Raw genomic sequence first — 21,591 nt, forward strand, 5'->3', positions numbered from 1 at the left:
TCATTGATGTTTCTCTCTCTCGCTCCCTCTCCCTTCCTCTGAAATCAATAAAAACATAATTTTAAAAAAAGAGTTGAAAATGGTTGCCTCTGGACTGTTTGTTATAAGGCTTACAGAGTGATCTGAATTTTTAAAGCAACATGCACATGTAACTTTAATAAACATAAATAATTAAATATAATATTTAGCAGAAAAGAGTTAACATAGCAAGACTGAGACAAATTTCTAAGGAGCATGTAAGATTCCCCTCATATAGGAAAACCGCCTGCTTGCATGGTGGCCGCTGGGAACTTAGCTTTAGCCAAGGTCCCCTCCACCCCCTCATGGGAGGGCCTCACTGTGTGAACAGCGTGCTTGATGCTCGGTGCCTGCGCGGCTGGTATGTGCCAGGCAGAAGGTAACTACGTCCCCCCCCAACCAACCCCCCCAGGCACTGAGTCTCTAATGAGCTTCCTTGGTAGACAGCCAGCTCCTCACACGCCTTGTCACAGCTCATTGCTGGGGGAATTGAGCGCGACCTGAGTGATCCCCTGGGGAAAACTCTTGGAAGCTGGCACGGGATCCGCCCGTGCGCCTTTCCCCTTGGCTCACTGGGCTCTGTGTCCTCTCGCTGCGATAAATCTTAGCCGGGAGAACAGCTGTCTGTAGTCCTGGCCAGTCATCAAATATGCTTTAGAATGTATATATATGTGTGTATACACACACACACACACACACACACACACACACACACACACACACATACTGAGTGGCCAGATTATTATGACCACCCCATCAGTACAATGAAGTGAATTAGTTATGCAAATAATAATAATAAAACCTTGAGAGTATTTGCTTAGGAAGTTTTCAATATTCAGTATTTTTGCAAGTGTCAATGAAGTACTGATGGGGTGGTCATAATAATCTGGCCGGTCATCATAATCTGGCCACTCAGTGTATATTTCTATTGATTTCAGAGAGGAAGGGAGAGGGAGAAAGAGATAGAAACATCAATGATGAGAGAGAATCACTGATCGCTGCCTCCTGCACGCTCCCTACTGGGCATTGAGCCCGCAACCCAGGCATGTGCCCTGGACTGGAACCGAACCTGGGACCCTTCTATCTGCAGGCTGACGCTCTATCCACTCAGCAAAACCGGCTAGGGCAGCGGTTCTCAACCTGTGGGTCGTGACCCCTTTGGCGGTCGAACGACCCTTTCACAGGGGTCGCCTAAGACCATCCTGCATATCAGATATTTCCATGACGATTCATAACAGTAGCAACATGACAGTTATGCAGTAGCAACGAAAATCATTTTATGGTTGGGTCACAACATGAGGAACTGTATTTAAAGGGCCAGAAGGTTGAGAACCACTGGGCTAGGGCAAATGCGCGTGAGTATTAACAGACGGCATTTTTCTCCTAGCGTGGAGATCGGTGAAAGCGTGAGAGGGGAGGATGTGTACATCATCCAGAGCGGCTGCGGGGAGATCAATGACAACCTGATGGAGCTCCTCATCATGATCAACGCCTGCAAGATCGCGTCGTCTTCCCGGGTGACCGCCGTGATCCCGTGCTTCCCCTACGCCCGCCAGGATAAGAAGGACCAGGTATGAGAGCTGCGCCCCATCTGCGGAACCCGCTCTGGGTTAACGCTGACATTTTTTTTTCTTCTCACGTTGCCGTTAGTGGTTCTCAACCTGTGGGTCACGACCCCTTTGGGGGTCGAACGACCCTTTCACAGGGGTCGCCTAAGACCATCGGAAAACACACATATAATTACATATTGTTTTTGTGATTAATCACTCTTCTTTCATGATGTTCCATTTGTAACAATGAAATTGGGGGTCACCACAACATGAGGAACTGTATGAAAGGGTCGCGGCATTAGGAAGGTTGAGAACCACTGCTGAGAATATCTAGATAACATGTTTGCCTTCTATTTTAATGATCGAGTAAACATGCTTTTTCACCTTGGCTTTGGCAAAGTTTGTCTTTGACCCAGCCATCGTGTTAATAGTTATAGATAGGGAAACAGATAAGGCATATTTTTGCAGGTATTAAGATACCATTACAGGCCAATAGCAGTGATTTTCAACCTCTTTCGTCTCAACGGCACGCATAAACTAATTACTAAAATGCAGCGGCACCCCAAAAAACATGTATTTTGCTCATCTGACAAAAAATAGCCATACTTTTTTTTTCTTTTTGTTTAAATAGGCCTACTTTTGATTCACTCCCACGGACGGCTATTGTGAAGGCTGCATGGTCTCTGTGGTAACTACTTACTCTGGTTACATATCAGGCAGTGACAGACAATAAGAAATGATTGGTGTGGCTGGATTCCAATAAAACGTACTTATGGGCCCTGAAATGGGAATTTCATGTAACTGTCACATGCCATGAAATGTTCTTCTGATTCTTCCCCCAGCTATTTAGTCCTGTCAAAACCACGATTAGCTCACAAGCAATACCAAAACAAGTGGCGGGCCGGATATGGCCCGCGGGCCATAGTTGCGGACCCGTGGATTAGAGCATCCGTTGGTTGTGTGTGTGCCTGTCACATCGTGAGTAGCTTCAGCTCAGGGCAACCAAAACTTTAGGTCTCACGTGCTGCTATGAAGCGTATGACCTCCCACTTATTATTTATGGAGCTTCTTTTTTTAAAAAAAATATTTTTATTGATTTCAGAGAGGAAGGGAGAGGGAGAGATAGAGAAACGTCGATGAAAGAGAAGCATCAACATCGATAGGCTGCCTCCTGCACGCCCCACACTGGGGATCAAGCCTGAAACCTGGGCATGTGCCCTGACCAGGAATCAAACTGTGACCTTCTGGTTCATAGGTTGACGCTCAACCACTGAGCCACACGGGCTGGACTATGGAGCTTCTTTTATTCTAGACTTTTTTTTTTAAATATATTTTTATTGATTTCAGAGATGAAGGGAGGAGAGAGAGATAGAAACATCAATGATGAATCATTGATCGGCTGTCTCCTGCACACCCCTTACTGGGGATCGAGCCTGCAACCCGGGCATGTGCCCTGACAGGGAATTGAACCCGGGACCCTTCAGTGTGCAGGCCGATGCTCTGTCCACTGAGCCAAACCTGCTAGGGCTGTGGTTGGCAAACCTCGGCTCGCGAGCCACATGCGGCTCTTTGGCCCCTTGAGCGTGGCTCTTCCACAAAATACCACGTGCGGGCGCACGTACAGTGCGATTGAAACTTCGTGGCCCAAATACCACGGGGCGCACGTACAGTGCGATTGAAACTTCGTGGCCCATGCGCAGAAGTCGGTTTTCGGCCTGGGCGAGTCTATTTTGAAGAAGTACTGTTACTTGGCTCTGTTGACTAATGAGTTTGCCGACCACTGTGCTTGGGCTCTTCTAGACTTGATTTGCAAGTTTTATGTGCATTTTCAGTTGCTGAATTTCAGTCTGTTAGTTCTGTCCCATCAGTGTAGTCTGTTGCTTTAGCTCCTCCTCCCATCTGTGCTCCCATGGGATGGTTTAGCACCACATCCTTGCCAGTGTCATAACGGAACTAATATTTTGCTACTGGTCCTCCCTGTGGCAAGACGCTTAGTGAACTTATTCTGTAATTTGTAGTCTGGTCCTCCTTTAACCTCTAGTAGCTTTTGGGCTTGGGGCTAACATATTTGATAATTGTATCTTCTTCAGTGATTCCTTTTATCATCGCAGGGCCCTTTCCCACCGATTTGTAACCGAACGTCTTCTTTCACTGATCAAAATATTGCGACTCCCACATTCTTTGGTTTGCAAGTATCCAATTTGCCACTGTTTCCCAGGTCGTACTTTCAAGCCTCGTTTCTTATGTGCATTCATAATGCAGTCTTTGTTGTACAGAGCAGCGGGCATCGCCTGGTCTCCTGCCTCGGGCTGGGATGCGCTCCTGGCCTTTGGCTTGTCATGGCCAGCAGCGGCCCTTGTGCTATGCTGACAAGAGGAGCCCCACAGGCCGGCGTGGCTCAGGGGTTGAGCATCGACCTATGAACCAGGAGGTCATGGTTCGATTCCTGGTCAGGGCACATGCCTGGGTTGCAGACTCGATCCCCAGTGGAAGGAGTGCAGGAGGCAGCCAATCCATGATTCTCTCTCATCATGGATGTTTCCATCTCTCTCCCTCTCCCTTCCTCTCTGAAGTCAATATAAATATATTTTTGAAAAGAAAAGAAAAAGAGTCCCACAGAATCCTGCAAACCCTGGTGGGTTTGTTCTGGGGAACCGCATCTGGCGCCTTCTCCTGTCCCTCATTGTGGGGCATGTACATGGGTTTGCTGTTTGGAGCCATTTTACCCATTTTTTTTTCCCTCCCCTTCACCCTTTCTTCATTGCTGCGCTGTACTTGTGTTTCCTGTTAGAGCAGCGGTTCTCAACCTGTGGGTCACGACCCCTTTGGGGGTCAAACGACCCTTTCACAAGGGTCGCCTAAGACCATCGGAAAACACATCTATAATTACATATTGTTTTTGTGATTAATCGCTATGCTTTCATTATGTTCAATGTGTAACAATGAAAATACATCCTGCAGATCAGATATTTACATGACAATTCATAACAGTCGCGACATTACAGTTATGAAGTAGCAACGAAAAAAATTTTATGGTTGGGGGTCACCACAACATGAAGAACTGAATTAAAGGGTTAGGCATTAGGAAGGTTGAGAACCACTGTGTTAGAGAAACTAGTAGAAAAGAAGGCATCATGGAGGGCTGTACGAATTGCCTGTTGCGGCCATTATCAATTGCCTCAAACTGGGTGGACTGAAACAGGTATAGCCTGGCCGGTGTGGCTCAGTGGTTGAGCGTCGACCTATGAGCCAGGAGGTTAAGGTTCGATTCCCAGTCAGGGCGCATGCCCAGGTTGTGGGCTCGATCCCCGGTAGGGGGCGTGCAGGAGGCAGCTGATTCATGATTCTCATCATTAATTTTTCTCTCTCTTCCTCTCCCTCTCACTTCCTCTCTGAAATCAAGAAAAATATATTTTTAAAAAAAACAACACAAACAAAAACCCCAGAAGTATGTTCTCTCCCACTCCCGAGGGCAGAAGTGGAAAATCAAGGTGGGGCAGCGCTCCGTCCAGCGGCTCCAGGGCAGGGTCCTGGCCTGCTGCAGCTTCTGGCTTGAGGCCACGTCAACTGCCACCTCGGCTTCCATGGCAACATGGCCTTCTCCTTTGTCTCCATCACATCTCCCTCTTTTTTTTTCTTTTTAAAAAAAATATATTTTATTGATTTTTTACAGAGAGGAAGGGAGAGGGGTAGAGAGTTAGAAACATCGATGAGAGAGAAACATCAATCAGCTGCCTCCTGCACACCCCCCACTGGGGATGTGCCCACAACCAAGGTACATGCCCTTGACCGGAATCGAACCTGGGACCCTTCAGTCCACAGGCCAACGCTCTATCCACTGAGCCAAACTGGTTAGGGCCACATCTCCCTCTTTAAGGGCCCATGTGATAGCACCCCCGCCCTGCAGGGTAACTGCCCTGTCTCAGAACCCTTCATCCCTCCTATCTGCAAAGACCCTCTTTCCAAGGAAGGTAGTGGTCCCCCAGGTTCCAGGGGTTGGGGCCTGATGTCTTTGGGGCATGTTGGAGGAAGTCCCTGGTGTGTTAATAAGTGGACATTCTAAGGCAGTTCAAGCTTTGAGATGGCATCATTATTGCACCATTTATCATCTTAGCCAGGACACTTGAGAGCTTGGAGGGAGCTCTATGAATAATTAAACCAGGACACAAGCGTCCACCCCGCCTGTTCCGGGGGATTCTGACACATGGCCACCCTTCTGTGGGCCTCTAGCTCTGGGACTGACCTTGGAGCTGGCCAAGATGTACAGATTGTTCTGGTACCGTTACTGTCATGTCTGTGTGGTCAGTGTGACTCATCCTATATAATAAAGAGCTAATATGCTAATTAGACCAGATGGTGGAATGACCTTCCGGAACGACCAGTGGGTGGGGGTTGGGGCCGGGAGGCAGCCGGGACCACCACCCTCTGTGGGGCGATCGATACGGGGGAGGGCTCCACCCACAGAGGGCGGTGGCAGCTGGGTCTCCGAGGGCCGAGCCCCTTGCACAAATTTCATGCATTGGGCCTCTAGTGTCACAATAAGTAGGGAGACAGTTTCATTCTTTCACCAAACTGGTTAAAAGGGCAGTTCTTAATTTTGTCTGTCATTTGAGGTATGCCTTTGCATTTTTACTTATTTATTTTTTTAAATATATTTTTATTGATTTCAGAGAGGAAGGGAGAGGGGGAGAAACATCAATGATGGGAGAGAATCGTGGATCGGCTGCCTCCTGCACACACCCCCCACCCCCCTCAACTGGGGATTGAGCCCGCAACCCAGGCATGTGCCCTTGACCTGGAATCGAACGTGACCTCCTGGTTCATAGGTCAAGGCTCAACCACTGAGCCACACTAGCCGGGCTGTTAATTTATTTAGCAGACATTGTTGGAGTACCTACCATGTGCTAAGAAGGTAACTACTGAAGTATGTCCTCACCGTACCAGGAATCGAACCCTGACCTCCTGGCTCATAGGTCGATGCTCAACCACTGAGCCATGCCGGCTGGGATCTTTTTTTTTTAACTGAAAGAATCAAGGACCGTTGTCCGGACACAAATTTCTGCAATCTCGTCTATTTTTCAAGGATGTCAAATTTATACTTTTAGCGGGTTGGCATCTGCTACGTTGAATAAGATCTGAATAGCCGGGGAGTCTTTTCTTATGGTTGAGCTGGCCCACAGAACGTTTGGCCTTTATCCATTTTTCATAGAGTAGGCGAGCGTTTTCTTCTTGATGACTGTACTGTTGAAATGTCAGAGGCATTTTTCTTTTTATTGGCTGTAAAGTCAGTTCACGTGTAAGTCGTTTTTCCTGCGAGATTCAGTTGGGTATGAGGCCAGATTATGAAAAGCAGCGCAAAAGCCAAATTCATCAACGAGGTCGCGTGGTTTGGATCTCAGAAGTAACTAATGCGCGATGCCACTGAGCGAGATGAATGGAGGAGTCCTTTGGCCGCTTATAAAATGAGCCCCAATGGAAGCGCCCCAAATGGACTAGTGTTGCGGGTCAGAAGCTATTATAATGAAGTCCCAGTGATCAATTGACCCTTTTAAATATCCCGAGATTTTGTTAAGCAATAATTCTCAGTCAGTGAGGCTAATGGGGAAGCCTTGGAAGCGTGGTGTTATAGAGATTCCACTATGAAGTATTTATCAAAAATACATATGGCCCTGACCGGTTTGGCTCAGTGGATAGAGCGTCGGCCTGCGGACGGAAGGGTCCCAGGTTCGATTCCGGTCAAGGGCATGTACCTTGGTTGTGGGCACATCCCCAGTTGGGGGGGTGTGCAGGAGGCAGCTGATCGATGTTTCTAACTCTCTATCCCTCTCCCTTCCTCTCTGTAAAAATCAATAAAATACATTTAAAAAAAAACACATATCATATGCAAGGTACAGAGCTATGTGCTGTAGGTAATGTGAACATCTCCAAAACCGGTTCTTTGTCCTTGGGGACCGCATAGACAGAGAACTCTGACATCCATATACACGACATCCTCTCATGTCAGTCTCTCAGCAGGCGGTCCTCAATGCTGGGGGCCAGATGCATAGCTGGTGCCCTGTCCCTTTATTTGTTTATTTTTTACAAAGGATATATTGATTAATTTTATTTATTTTTTATTTTATTTTATTTTATTTTATTTTACTCTCTAAGGACGGGGGAGAGACAGCGAGAGAGAAACATTGATGTGAGAGACACATGGATTGGTTGCCTCCCATACTCGCCCCGACCAGGGCTGGGGATTGAACCTGCAATCAAGGTACATGCCCTTGACTGGAATCGAACCCAGGACCCTTCAGTGTGCAGGCCGGCGCTCTATCTACTGAGGCAAACCAGCTAGGGCTGCCCTGTCCCTTACAGTGGTTCTCAACCTCCCTAATGCCGCAACCCTTTAATACAGTTTCTCATGTTGTGGTGACCCCCAACCATAAAATTATTTTTGTGGCTACTTCATCACTGTAATTTTGCTACTGTTATGAATCGTAATGTAAATATCTGATATGCAGGATGTATTTTCATGGTTACAAGTTGAACATAATGAAAGCATAGTGATTCATCACAAAAACAATATGTAATTATATATGTGTTTTCTGATGGTCTTAGGCGACCCCTGTGAAAGGGTTGTTCGACCCCCAAAGGGTCTCGACCCACAGGTTGAGAACCGCTGCTTTAGAAGGAACAGATCATTTCTTTCCGGCGTCCTCAGAGCGCCTCACAGGGGATTTGAACCAGATCTGGAGCTGAAACACATTGGCTCAGCAGAGGTGGGGCGGAGTGGAGGGGTGGCAGGTGTGCGGGTGTAGACAGCACGGAAGTGGCCTCCAGAGGGAGAGCAGGCCGCGGGCACAGTGCAGGGGGCACCAAGTGGCAGAGGCACGTGTGTGGAGGGCCAGCTCTCAGGAGCGAGAGCCAGGCTGACCGTGGAGCAGAACAGGGGAGTAAACAGTGAAGACTGGAATGATAATATGTAGTTAGTTGAAAACGTTGAAAAATGTTAAAAAATGGCAAAAAGATTTTCCCATAATCTCACTATCTAGAAGCATCTCCTATTAATATTTTGGCGCACATTCTCCAAGTCTTTGTGTGGAAAAAAAAGTGTGTGTATATATATTTGTGTATATTTATTTATATTATTTTAAAGTAATGTTCCTTTTTCTAAAGAAAAGAATGGTGTATTAGAGAAAATACAAATTATCTGTTAACATTGTGATGTAATTCCTGTCTGCGTGTTTTTGCATGAATATACTCTGTGTGTGTGTGTGTGTGTGTGTGTTTAACAGGGATCATTGTTTTGTTTTGTTTTTACTCTTGTGAATGAAGTCTTTTTCAGCTTTATTAAAATATAAATGCCATATAACAGTGTGCCAGTTTGAATGAAATCTTGTAAGCTTATGTTTTCTTTTTTGTGGCTCGTAATAGGAATACTATTGTTTACAGCAAAACACTGGACTTTTTTTTTCTAGGTCTAATCACGTCTGTTTAGTCTCTTGGATTTTTTTTATGTGGACAGAGTAATTGTCCATAGTTTATAACGTGGCTGCTGAAGCTCTGGAGAATTCGGGTCACTTTAAGGATACACAGTCCGTAAACCACAATGCATCTGCTTCTCTACATGTTGCATTATTAATCATCCTGAGAGGTTCTGTCATCTGCCTGTTGTGTTTTTTAAAAAATATATTTTATTGATTTTTTACAGAGAGGAAGGGAGGGATAGAGAGCTAGAAACTTCGATAAGAGAGAAACATTAATCAGCTGCCTCCTGCACACTCCCCACTGAGGATGTGCCCGCAACCAAGGTACATGCCCTTGACTGGAATCGAACCCGGGACCCTTCTGTCTGCAGGCCGACGCTCTATCCACTGAGCCAAACTGGTCAGGGCTGCCTGTTTTTTGTTTAATTTGTAACATTAAACATTAGCTCCCAGCGACAGAACATAAACTTCTTTAGGAGGTGGCCTTGGCCTTCAGGGCTGTGCAGGGAGTAGCCCTGCCTCCCCGGCTGGCCAGCGTTCACACTCTCCCCTGGGCCACTGCCTGTGACCACATTGGACTTCGTTCAGTTCCTGGATGTGATCTGTGAGCCTGGGTGATGTCACACAGGCTGCTCTTCCTGGAACACGCGTCTCCCTGCCTCTGCCAGCCTTAAAAGCGGCTTCCTCAGAGGGCCTCTGACAACCAGCCTCCTTGAACTTGATGTCCTTCATGCTGGTGTCTCTCTGGGTACCTGTTCTACACACTTGTCACGATTTGAATTATTCAAATTATGCTATCGCACTGCACAGTTTAATTATTGGCTTCTTTGACATTTAAAAAATATTTTTATTGATTTCAGAGAGGGAGGGAGAGGGAGGGAGAGAGAGAAACATCAATGATGAGAGAGAATCATTAATCCGCTGCCTCCTGCACAACCGCCCTGGGGATCGAGCCCACAACCCGGGCCTGTGCCCCGAACAGGAATTGAACCGTGACCTCCCGGTTCACAGGTTGACCGTCAACCACAAAGCCATGCCAGCTGGGTGACATTTGTTCTCTATACCCCGTGTCAAGCACATTGTTTCGCAACAGTATATGAAAATAGTAAATATTTGGTGAACTGAATGGGATGAATACTTTTTGTTGTTATAATATGTAGTTTTCTTCATTATTATTAACGGAATAATCTAATAGTTTCAAATTGTGGTTAATTTTCTTTACTACCATGTTATAAATCAGCTGTGAGTTAGCCTTCTCATGGAAACCTTGTGGGAGGAGTCTGAAGGTAGCCATCTCTTTTCTTGTTATAACGTCCATGTCTTTATGTTTCAGAGTCGTGCTCCGATTTCTGCGAAACTTGTGGCCAATATGCTGTCGGTCGCTGGCGCAGACCACATCATCACCATGGACCTGCATGCTTCTCAGATCCAGGTTCTGGCATTTTCTTTCTTGCCCTTGGTTGTCATTGGGGGCTTAAGGCAAGTGCTTAAATCAGGGGTCCTCAAACTTTTTAAACAGGGGGCCAGTTCACTGTCCCTCAGCCCGTTGGAGGGCTGGACTATAGTTTAAAAAAAAACTATGAACAAATTCCTATGCACACTGCACATATCTTATTTTGAAGTAAAAAAACAAAACGGGAACAAATACAATATTTGTATTTGCATGTGGCCCGCGGGCCGTAGTTTGAGGACCCCTGGCTTAAATCCTAACTGTTAAGGTAACTAATTTCTGAAGGAGGTAACGTGACTCGTGTTGGAGTTTGTCTATGGCGACTCTCTTGGCTTTTCATCTGTACTGAATTGGAAATAGAATTTCATGCTGATATGGCTCCAGCACCCCCGTGTCTCCCGTCCGTTCTGGAGGAGTGGGAATGTTTTCCTGGTAGTAAATGCTCTAATTCCATCTCAACTCCGGGGAAATCATTAGAATGGCAGAGCCGTAATGTGTGTTTGTTAACCTCTTCGTAGCTTAGTTCCTTCATCTAGCAAAGCAGCCCACGTGTCCGGTGCCTGCTCTGTGATATAATGAGTGTGACGTATGTGGAGCTTATCAGAAGGAACTTAAGAAGCAACAAACCTCCCCCACTGGGCTGCACCTATTCTGTATTCCTGAGAATATAGGTGATCAGAGGGGATAGAAGTGTCCCCCACAGGAAACAGATGGGACTGAAATATGCTCCTGGAACATAAGTGTCTTTTGATTTAATTCTGTTAAAATGAAGAAAAGGGAGTCTGTTGATAAGGCTTCCTTTGGATAAAAAATTTATGTTTTAGCCCTAGCCGGCTTGGCTCAGTGGATATCGAGCGTCAGCCTGCGGACTAAAGGGTCCCAGGGTCAATTCCGGTCAAGGGCACATGCCGGGGTTGCAGGCTCGATCCCCAGTAGGGGGCGTGCAGGAGGCAGCCGATCCGTGATTCTCATCATGGATGTTTCTCACTCTCTCCCTCTCCCTTCCTCTCTGAAATCAATAATAAATATATTTTTAAAAATTCAACTTTTATTTAACGAAGATCATCTTTTCAAAAAGCACGCCCCTGACACTCACTTCTCCCGCAGGGCTTCTTTGACATTCCTGTGGATAACTTGTACGCGGAGCCCGCGGTCCTGCAGTGGATTCGGGAGAACATCGCCGATTGGAGGAACTGCATCATCGTGTCCCCGGACGCGGGCGGAGCCAAAAGGTAGGCACGGGCCGCAGCACGCAGGTGTCTGCGCTCTCCGATGGCTTCTCCCTGTTCCTGAGCCTCAGCTAAGGAAGCGTGTTCGAAATGCAACATAGGGTGTCCCAAAATTCACGCAAGAAGTAATTTTGATAGAAAACACAGGTTTATAATGAAAAATTGTAAATTTTTTATTGATTCATAAAGTATACAGTATAGGGTTATGTATGGAATAGCACAGCGGGTAAATGGCCTCCACAGCTTTGCTGGCACATACGCAAAGCCGTGGTCTCCATTGGTCTTCATTGTCCCTGCTCCTGGGCCATCATTGGTACTTGGTAATGCTTATCAAATTGAAGGGATTGAAATCAAAGGGCAACAGATAATAAAATCTGATTCAATAAACCAAGTAAAATTAGGCTTTTATTTTTTGTTGTTGTTAATGCTCACGCAAAATTCAAATATTGCGTGAATTTTGGGACACCCTATACTTTATTTTGCAAATGAGCAGGTAAGGAGCAGCAGGCTTCGTCTCCAGAGCAGAGCGCTGTCCTCTTTGTCAACATTTCATCACTCGTGAGAGAAACGAAATTCATACACTTGTATTTGTTTTCAGCAAAGAGTAGGTCTTGAGTTTTTAATAAGGTGTTTTTTCTGATTATAAAAGTAATAGTCTAGCCCTAGCTGGTTTGGCTCAGTGGATAGAGCGTCGGCCTGTGGACCGAAAGGTCCCGAGTTCGATTCTGGTCAAGGGCACGTGCCTGGGTTGCAGGCTTGATCCCCAGTGTGGGGAGCACAGGAGGCAGCCAATGATTCTCTCTCATCATTGATGTTTCTGTCTCTCACTCTCCCTCTCCCTCTCCCTTCCTCTCTGAAATCAATAAAAATCTACATATATAAAAAAAGCAGTGACCAGCTGACTGGCTGACTGGCCGGTAGCTATGATGTGCATTGACCACCAAGGGGCAGATGCTTAACGCAGGAGCAGAAACCACTGGCATGGAAACATGGAACAGACTGATGAATCTCAGAGGGAAGGGGGGGAGGCAGGAGGGTGGGAAGAGTTTAACCAAAGATCTTATATGCATACAAGAGGCCCGGTGCATCCGTGCACCGGTGGGGTCCCTCGGCCTGGCTCTTGCAATCCGGGACCACTCGGGATGTCGGAGAGCCAGTTTCGGCCCAATCCCTGCAGGCAAGGCTGAATGCACCGGGCCTCTAGTATATTAATAAAAGCAATAGCCTAATTGGGAAATAAGGCTTTTAATTAACAACATGATTGACTAAGCTGGTCCTTCCTACTACAAACACTTGGAAATGGTAGCCAAAATAGAACAGAACCTTAAAGAAGCAATAGGTGTTCATGGAACACCAAGAAAGAAAGGGATGCCCTGGCCAGTGTTGCTCAGTGGTTGAGCAGTGTCCCATGCTCCAAGAGGTTGCCGGTTCGATTCCCCATCAGGGCACATGCTAGGTTGCAGGCTCAATCCCCAGTAGGGGGCGTGTAGGAGGCAGCTGATCAATGATTCTCTGTCATGCATGTTTCTCCCTCTCCCTCTCCCTCTCCCTTCCTCTCTCTCTAAAATCAATAAAAACTTTTTTTAAAAAAGAAAGAAAGAAAGAAAGAAAGAAAGAAAGAAAGAAAGAAAGAAAGAAAAAGGGGGCTATGTGGGGCCAAGAAAGAAAGGCTGAAAGCTGTGCTCCGGTGGCCTGGGGGTCACATGTCAGATCCAGGAAGAGGGTGGCGGCTCGGGTGTTGGCACCACATGGAAGCTTCCAGAGAGAAGGGGGCTGAAAGGGTGACCTCCCCCCTGCAGCCCGGCAGAAGGCCAGGCTTAATGTACCAGGGCCTTTGAATGGGGGGAGACATCAAACCGGAGGCCTGGGCCACAGGTGGATGTACGATGAGATACCCACTCCTCATGGTTCGGGAACCCCTACGCTGAGAAAATTCCCATTAAAATGGGCCCCAGACTGCAAAGCCACTGCAGAGGGACAGTTCCACAGGCCCCGCTGCTTGTTGGTGAGCACGCCCGGCTGAAGTCGCCCTCAGCGCGCCTGCTAGGCCAGGTCACCGGGTGAAGTGGGACAGAAACTGACATGGCCCTGATAGCATCAGGCTGCAGGCGCACCGAGTGACATCAGTGGACGGCACGCAGCAGAAGATCTGGAGGGCTCTGCAGACTCAAGGAATTAGGGAGCAGTAGGTACAGGGCTGCTCTACGGCCTGCTGGGGCGGGAGCTCAAGGTGATCTTGAAGGACTGCAGCTGCTACCCGGGAAGGAAGAACAAGTGGAGTGGAGTTTTACCGCCCCGCCAGGTGCCGCCATCAGGAAGGGAGACGTAAAAGAGACCTCTGGCCCTAGCCGGTGTGGCTCAGTGGCTAGAGCGTCAGCCCTCGGACTGAAGGGTCCCGGGTTCGATTCCGATCAAGGGCACGTACCTCGGTTGCAGGCTCGATCCCAGGTCTGGGTCGGGGCACGTGCAGGAGGCAACCCATCGATGTGTCTCGCTCACATCTATGTTTCTCTCCCTCTCCCCACCCCCCCTTCCACTCTCTCTAAAAATCAGTGGGAAAATATCCTCGGTGACGAGTAGCAACTAGAAGAGGCCTCTGTCCAGCACCCCGGGGAGAAAGCAGGGAAGCTAAATGGGCGGAGGGTAGACGGTGACCACCAAGCTCTGGGACGTGTTTACATTGCAAATGCCTGTCCGTCATTTGCCTCTCGTCCACCTGCGGCCCAACTGGCCACTAGGATTGACGCTCCAAGCTCCCGAGCAGCCCGGAAAGTGCAGGTCCTGACTCCGAGGAGAGCCCCTTTGTGCCCTAATGTCACTGCTGCTTAGGTTCCCAGCACAGATGGACTCTCTGGACATTTCATATAAATGGAATCATACATTATGTGGCTTTTGTGTCTCATATTTCTTTTTTGCAACAACAAAATAAATTACATTGGCAGCTAATAAGCCAAAAGAATAATAGATTCCAGAAACGTTTGTGGCCTTTTCCTATCCCAACCCTAGTTTTCAACATATAGTCTAAAAATATAACGGTCTTGGCCAACATTCAAACAGAGTAGCATCCCGTTTCCACCTTTAGAGACCTCTGTTCTCTCCCCTGTCAGAATGACATTAATCTCCCTCTTTATTTCACACAAATGGTAACGAGCTGTCCATACTCCTTCGCTGTGCTTTTATTAAAACTTAATTTGCTCCATTGTTTTTTTTGCTGCTGGGTAATATCCATTGTATGTGTACGTTATGATTCCTTTAACCAGTTCTGTTCTTCACTCATAGGTATTGTTTGTACTGTCACGTGTCGCTTAACGACAGGAATATGTTCTGAGAAATGCGTCATTAGGCAATTCCGTTGTGTGAACATCACAGAGTGCAGTTTGCGCAAACCTAGATGGTATAGCTTACTACACACCTAGGTTACATGGTGTGACCTGTTGCTCCTAGGCTACAAGCCTGTACAGCATGTCAATATACTTGAATGCTGTAGGCCATTGTAACACAATGGTAAGAAAAGGCACAGTAAAAATACAGCATGAAAGATACAAATGGTGCACCTGTATGGGGCACTTCCCATGATGCAGCTTGCAGGACCGGAAGCTGCTCTGGGTGACTCAGTGAGTGAGGGTTAGTGCATGAGAAGGCCTAGGACCCCACTGTACACTACTCTAGTCCACGGTACATTTAAATATATTTTTAACATGTCTTCGATCATAAATTAATCTTAGCTTACTGTAATTTTTTATAAACTTTAAAATTCTTTTTAACTTTTTTAACTCTTTTGTAATAACACTTAGCTTAAAACAAACACATTATACAAAAATATAGGGTGTCTCAAAGAATGTATACACACACTTTGAATAATTATAAAGGCAGTGTTTATTAAAAATACATTTCATTGTCAAAATTGAACTACCTGCTGTTAAAGTTTGTATACATTTTTGGGAGATACCCTGTATTTTTTACATCCTTATTCTTATAAGGCTTTTACTATTTAAAAACATTTTTTTTTTTTTACTTTAAACTTTTTTGTTGGAGACTAAGACACACACTGACCATATTAGCCTAGGCCTGCACAGGGTCAGGATCATCAATATCACTGTCTTCCACTCCACATATTTTTTAAAAATATATTTTTATTGATTTCAGAGAAGAAGGGAGAGGGAGAGAGAGATAGAAACATCCATGATGAGAGAGAATCATCGATCGGCTGCCTCCTGCATGTCCCCTACTTGGGATCCAGCCCGCAATCCCGGCATGTGCCCTGACGGGGAATCAAACCGTGACCTCCTGGTTCATAGGTTGATGCTCAACCACTGAGCCGCGCCGGCCAGGCCCACCTCCACATCTTGTCCCACTGGAAGATCTTCATCTCCTGTGACGACAGTGCCTTCTGGAACCTGCCTGAGGCGCTTCTTGAGGAGGTGTGGGGGGTGGTTTGCTTGGCTGGCTTCTCTTTTTCATCAGAGACTTGCTGGTGAGCACATACAACGGCGTGAACCTTCCTCTGTCAGTGAAAACCTTTTCACGTTGGGTTGCTGTGGATAAGGTCAAGTGCCCTTTCAGGCCTGTTTATTTTCCATGAAGGTCTGTTCCTACCTGTCACCTATTGTCCTGTTGGCTGGAGGCCTTTAGTTTGGATTGTAAGGAGCTCCGCCCAGGGAGAGGTCACGCCTTTGTTTCTTGTGTGCTTGGTGGTGGTGGGGGGAGGTGCTGATATTTCTCCAAGTTTTTCATTTCTCCCCTTTGTGTATTTTTATTCTCTGCAGGGCTTTTCAAACATTCTTACGTAGCCCTATCTATCTCTTCTTCAATGATGGCTCCTGGGTTTCTGAAGGATTCGCCCTCTCGCAACATTTTTCTTCTCCCATGATTTTGTTTATTTTAAGGGGTTTTTTTCTTTTTCTTTTTTATTGAATTTATTGGGGTGACATTGGTTACTAAAATTATATAGGTTTCAAGTGTACAGTTCTATAAGCCATCATCTGTATATATTGTATTGTGTGTTCACCACCCCAAGTCATTTCTTTTTTAATGTTCCCATTTTCTTTGACCTGAAAACTGTTTTTGGAATAAAGAGTGAAATAAGAATCCAACTCTCTTTTCCCCTCAGCCATCTAGTTGTTCTAAAACTACTGATTAAATAATCCAACTCCCCCTTATTGACATGAAACACCGTCTTTTATGGCAAGTTGCCCTGTCAACTCCTGCTTTAAAAAGGGCAGAATCAGCCCGAGCCGGTTTGGCTCAGTGGATAGAGCGTCAGCCTGTGGACTGAAGGGTTCTAGGTTCGATTCTGGTCAAGGGCAATCCCCGACCCTAGTCGGGGCGCATGTAAGAGGCAACCAATCAATGTGTCTCTCTCACATCGATGTTTCTCTGTCTGTCTCTACCTCTCCCTTCCACGCTCTCTCTCTCTCTCTCTCTCTCTCTCTCTCTCTCTTGAAAAAAAAGAAGAAGAATAATAAAATCAAAAGGGCAGAATCAGCTGTCAGAGTTAGGGGCGGGCATTGAAAAGCTGTTTGCTCACAGCCCCTGCAGCCCCACCCCTGCTCCCTCTGCCAGGAAAGTCAGAGGTTGGTAGGGCTGTTCCTTTAGAGGTGTTTGCCACTTCTTTTCCCTTTCCCTAGTTTCTGCTACACGTTATCATCCTCATGTTCTGGAATCAGCTATTTCCCCACGGACAGAACAGCCTCGCAGGTAACACATGATCTGTGCAGCTTACATTACCTGTGGCTTCTTTACTTGATGCAAAAGGTCGTATTTTCCAAGGAACATATACTGAGTGGCCAGATTATTATGACCACCCCATCAGTACTTCATTGACACTTGCAAAAATACTGAATATTGAAAACTTCCTAAGCAAATACTCTCAAGGTTTTATTATTATTATTATTTGCATAACTAATTCACTTCATTGTACTGATGGGGTGGTCATAATAATCTGGCTGGTCATAATAATCTGGCCACTCAGTGTATATCAATCCCACAAACGGAAACCTGCTGCCTTAGAAAAAACTTCAAGGCCTGACTCGTTCCCAGTCAAAAAGTACTTAATGTCACCACAAGAGGTCGCTCTTGGGTAGTTTTCGAAGCTTGAGTGGGTTGACAGCTAAGAACAAATAAACCTTAGAAGGAAACACACCTGCCACTGTTGAGATGGTCAATATTAACTAAAACTGGTACGTGAAGATGGTGAAACAAAGTGGTTCGGATTTAATTAAATATTTTATTGACTTTAGAGAAGAGGGGAAAGACAGAGAGGGGCGGGGGAGAGAAAGAAACAACAATGATGAGAGAGAATCATAGATCGGCTGCCTCCTGCATGCCTCCTACTGGGGATCAAGCCCACAACCTGGGCATGTGCCCTGACCGGGAATCGAACCGTGACCACTGAGCCACGCCAGTTGGGCCAGATTTAATTTTTGTTTTTCTTTTGGAAAGAGTGTAAATGTGTCCAGAAGAAATGGAAACCAAACTCTGCATTATTTTTCTTCTAGCTTTTTCCGCTTAAGATTTCCGAGTGATACATTTCTCAACATGATTTGTTAGGATTATATATTAAGTGTCAGTTACCTACATGCAAAGGAAGAGTTGTGAGCTTTTTAGGAATAGGAATGTTCTAGCAACTCGGGCTTTTTGCAGGGATATTTTCCTTTATTTCCTGCTTCTGGCATTAGCATTGGGTACCTGAAATGGTTGGGGTTCCCCACTCATGTCCCATGTTCACCCCCATCCCTACAAAGCCACATAGCTCAGCTTCTTCCTTACCCCCACCTCTGGGTCTCCCCACTGGTCTGCTTGTTCACAGGGTAGGAGAGCAGGATCACCTGGCAGAGGTGTGAATGCAGGTTAAACTTGGACTTCATAGCCACAGGGGCATAGCCTTAGGCCACAAGAGTAGAGATGGGCTGTGGCCCAGGGCCTTGCCCTATGGAGGTCTTCCTGGTCCTTACAAATAAACCAACACTGGAATCTCTATGCACATTGTATACTAGAGGCCCGGTGCACGAAATTCGTGCAAGGGGTTTGGCCCTCACAGCCACAGTCTCGGCGGCTTGCCTCCTGAAGGTTGTTCGGCTGTCCGGTCTAATTAGCATATTATGCTTTTATTATTATAGATAAGGAGTTCATGAGTCTTTTCTTGGGAAAATCTGTCTTGTTTTCTGAGAAACTAGCTTTCTTGAATTAGAGTTTAAATGGTTCCTCTTTTATGAAATGGGCATAAAGCTAGTAGTATATGTTTTAAAGCGATTATGGGGCCAAATCTTTGTCAGTATTCAAAAGTAATTTTTTTGCTCAATTCAATCCTTCAATTCGGGAACCAGTGGTAAATAGATTTTGAAATGAAGGGTGGAGCTAGTGCAACTCGGTTTGGGTTGGAGGCGGAAGGATGCATGTTTTGAAGGTAGAAAGAACGTGGGCCTCATCATGGTAACGCTTCCCTCTGCTTTGTGAACCTTGGAGATCCGAAGTGGGTGTCCTCTCTTAGCGAATCTAACGGTCTTTGGATTTAACTGGAAAGTTTGGGCCTTTGTCTGTTACGATTACTGGCATTTTCATTCGTGACCACCATCTTTTGTGCTTTAAAGTTGTTGTCCACTATAGTCTCCCCCCCTTCCCAAATTAGACATTATCATTGTGGTTTTATACAACCAACATTTACTTAGATCTGTCCACATATTGACTGCTGTCTTTGCTTACCTCTCCCCGCCCCACGGCATCTCAATGCATCTGTTACCATTTTCCTTTCCCTTGGAGTGCTACCCCAAAGTCTCACTTTGAATTAAATTCTCCACTAGAGGGTTTTCATCGTACATAGCATGGGGGTTTGGACGGATAACCCTCAGGAGCGCCTATGTGTAGTTTGCAACTCTCTCTCCACGAAGTATGGAGTTTGACACACGCATCCTCCCTGTCCGCACCTGGGCAGCAGGTTTACCTTTGCTCCCTACTCTGAAGAGCTAACCGCCATCATCCCTGGGTTATATAGAGTCTCCCATGATGCCATCCTCTCCGCTGAGCCCGAGGCTTTCTCTCACACCCCCTATCTCCTCCAAGATCATTTAAGGTTCCATAGACACCCTCAGGGCAGGAATTTAGCTGCATACCAGCCTCTCAGGATCCCCTACTTTTCCAGTCTCTGCATCTGCGGATCCCCACTGCTCTTCCAGCTCAGCAATGCATTGACAAAGACATTCCCCTTTGCCGTCTCCATTGTAGCCGCTTCCATCATGGACCAAAGGTGGCCTTGCCTTAGGTCTCATTTTCATTTCTGTCTTTGTTTGAGGTAACACATGTCACTGCGAATGTCAGTGTAGAAGCACCACCATTCAGATTGGAAAAAGGTGGCTGTTGTCTTTGATCAGGTTGGAAGCTGGTAAAATACTGGCCAAATAATGACCCAATGTGCAAATGGCAGTTTCCGGTGAACTGGCTTCAGCTTGTGCCTGTGATTTTAAAGACTACCAGGCAAGCACTTTCCCTCCCAGGAGCCCGCCCGTGCCTCGCCCCCCCCCCCTCTTTCCCCACAGGAACTCATCTCCTAAACTCTAAGGGACCCTGAGGGCTTGCAACCAGGGCAGCAGTGGGCAGTGGCAGCTTCTCCCAGGCTAACCCCTCAACCTGTCCCCAAGGCTCCCTTTTCTCTGACCACAGCAGCCCAGCCTCAGCTCATTTCTTCAAATAGTCCCTCTCCTGTTATCCTAGGCCAGTGGTCGGCAAACCGCGGCTCGCGAGCCACATGCGGCTCTTTGGCCCCTTCAGTGTGGCTCTTCCACAAAATACCGACTTCTGCGCACGGGCCACAAAGCTTCAATCACACTGTACGTGCGTGCCTGCACGTGGTATTTTGTGGAAGAGCTGCACTCAAGGGGCCAAAGAGCCGCGTGTGGCTCGCGAGCCGCAGTTTGCCAACCACTGCCCTAGGCCCTTCCTTGCTTTACTGTCCCCAGCTTCCATAAAAATGCCTTTAAAAAAGCAGCTACCACGAAACACCAACAAATTGAATATCAGTTTCTCATCCAGTAGCTTTATCCAGTGGTCACGGCCCCCTGACATTCGTCCCCAGCTGCCACAAAGGGTGGGCCATGTCCCTAGCACATTTCCCCCATGAGTGGCTCAGGAATAGCCCAGGCCAGGCGTGGCCTTACAAGTGAGACCTGATTCCTTCATTACCTTGAGTGCGGTTGGTTAGGACATTCCTAACAGACAACTGGAGAGAGCGAGATGTTTCGATGGACCGTGTTTAACAAGTCCTTTTGCGTCTGTGCAGGGTCACGTCGATAGCGGACAGGCTGAATGTGGAATTTGCCTTGATCCACAAGGAGAGGAAGAAGGCGAACGAAGTGGACCGGATGGTGCTGGTGGGCGACGTGAAGAACCGTGTGGCCATCCTCGTGGATGACATGGCCGACACGTGTGGCACCATCTGCCACGCTGCTGACAAGTATGAGGGGCAGTTTGGGAAAGTGTTAGGCTATCTCCGTGGTCGGCAAACCGTGGCTCGTGAGCCACATGCGGCTCTTTGGCCCCTTGAGTGTGACTCTTCCACAAAATACCACGTGGGGGCGCGCACGTACAGTGCGATTGAAACTTCGTGGCCCATGGGAAAAAGTCGGTATTTTGTGGGAGAGCCACATTCAAGGGGCCAAAGGGCCGCATGTGGCTTGTGAGCCGCAGTTTGCCGACCACTGGGTATCTCATTAAGAAGGGAAAATTTTCAGCTTTAAAAAATTGGGCCTGTTTTTCTTTTTTTAAATACAGTGGGGCCTTGACTTACGAGTTTAATTCGTTCTGTGACGGAGCTCATAACTCAAATTACTCGTATGTCAAATCAAAAAGTGAACGAGTGAGACACGTGATGCCGGGCTGATGTT

General features: G+C 46.8%; 1 protein-coding gene across 3 annotated transcripts in view; it reads left to right on the top strand.

The window, feature by feature from the left end:
* Positions 1-1,357: 1,357 nt before the first annotated feature.
* Positions 1,358-21,591, top strand: part of LOC102259361 (ribose-phosphate pyrophosphokinase 2) — a 25,713-nt gene continuing 5,479 nt past the window's right edge. Inside the window, exons 1-4 of one of the 3 annotated variants that reach the window (XM_014528929.1) lie at positions 1,358-1,589; positions 10,371-10,469; positions 11,595-11,719; positions 20,988-21,161. In XM_014528929.1, the coding sequence (XP_014384415.1) occupies positions 1,368-1,589; positions 10,371-10,469; positions 11,595-11,719; positions 20,988-21,161 (620 nt within the window). In that variant the 5' untranslated portion in view covers positions 1,358-1,367. Of the gene's footprint in view, positions 1,590-10,370; positions 10,517-10,740; positions 10,756-11,594; positions 11,720-20,987; positions 21,162-21,591 lie in introns of those variants that run through there. The other 2 variants (XM_014528930.1, XM_014528931.1) reach the window with 2 other exon arrangements.

Source organism: Myotis brandtii, unplaced genomic scaffold (genome assembly GCF_000412655.1).
Source record: "Myotis brandtii unplaced genomic scaffold, ASM41265v1 scaffold659, whole genome shotgun sequence".
Lineage (NCBI taxonomy): Eukaryota > Metazoa > Chordata > Mammalia > Chiroptera > Vespertilionidae > Myotis > Myotis brandtii.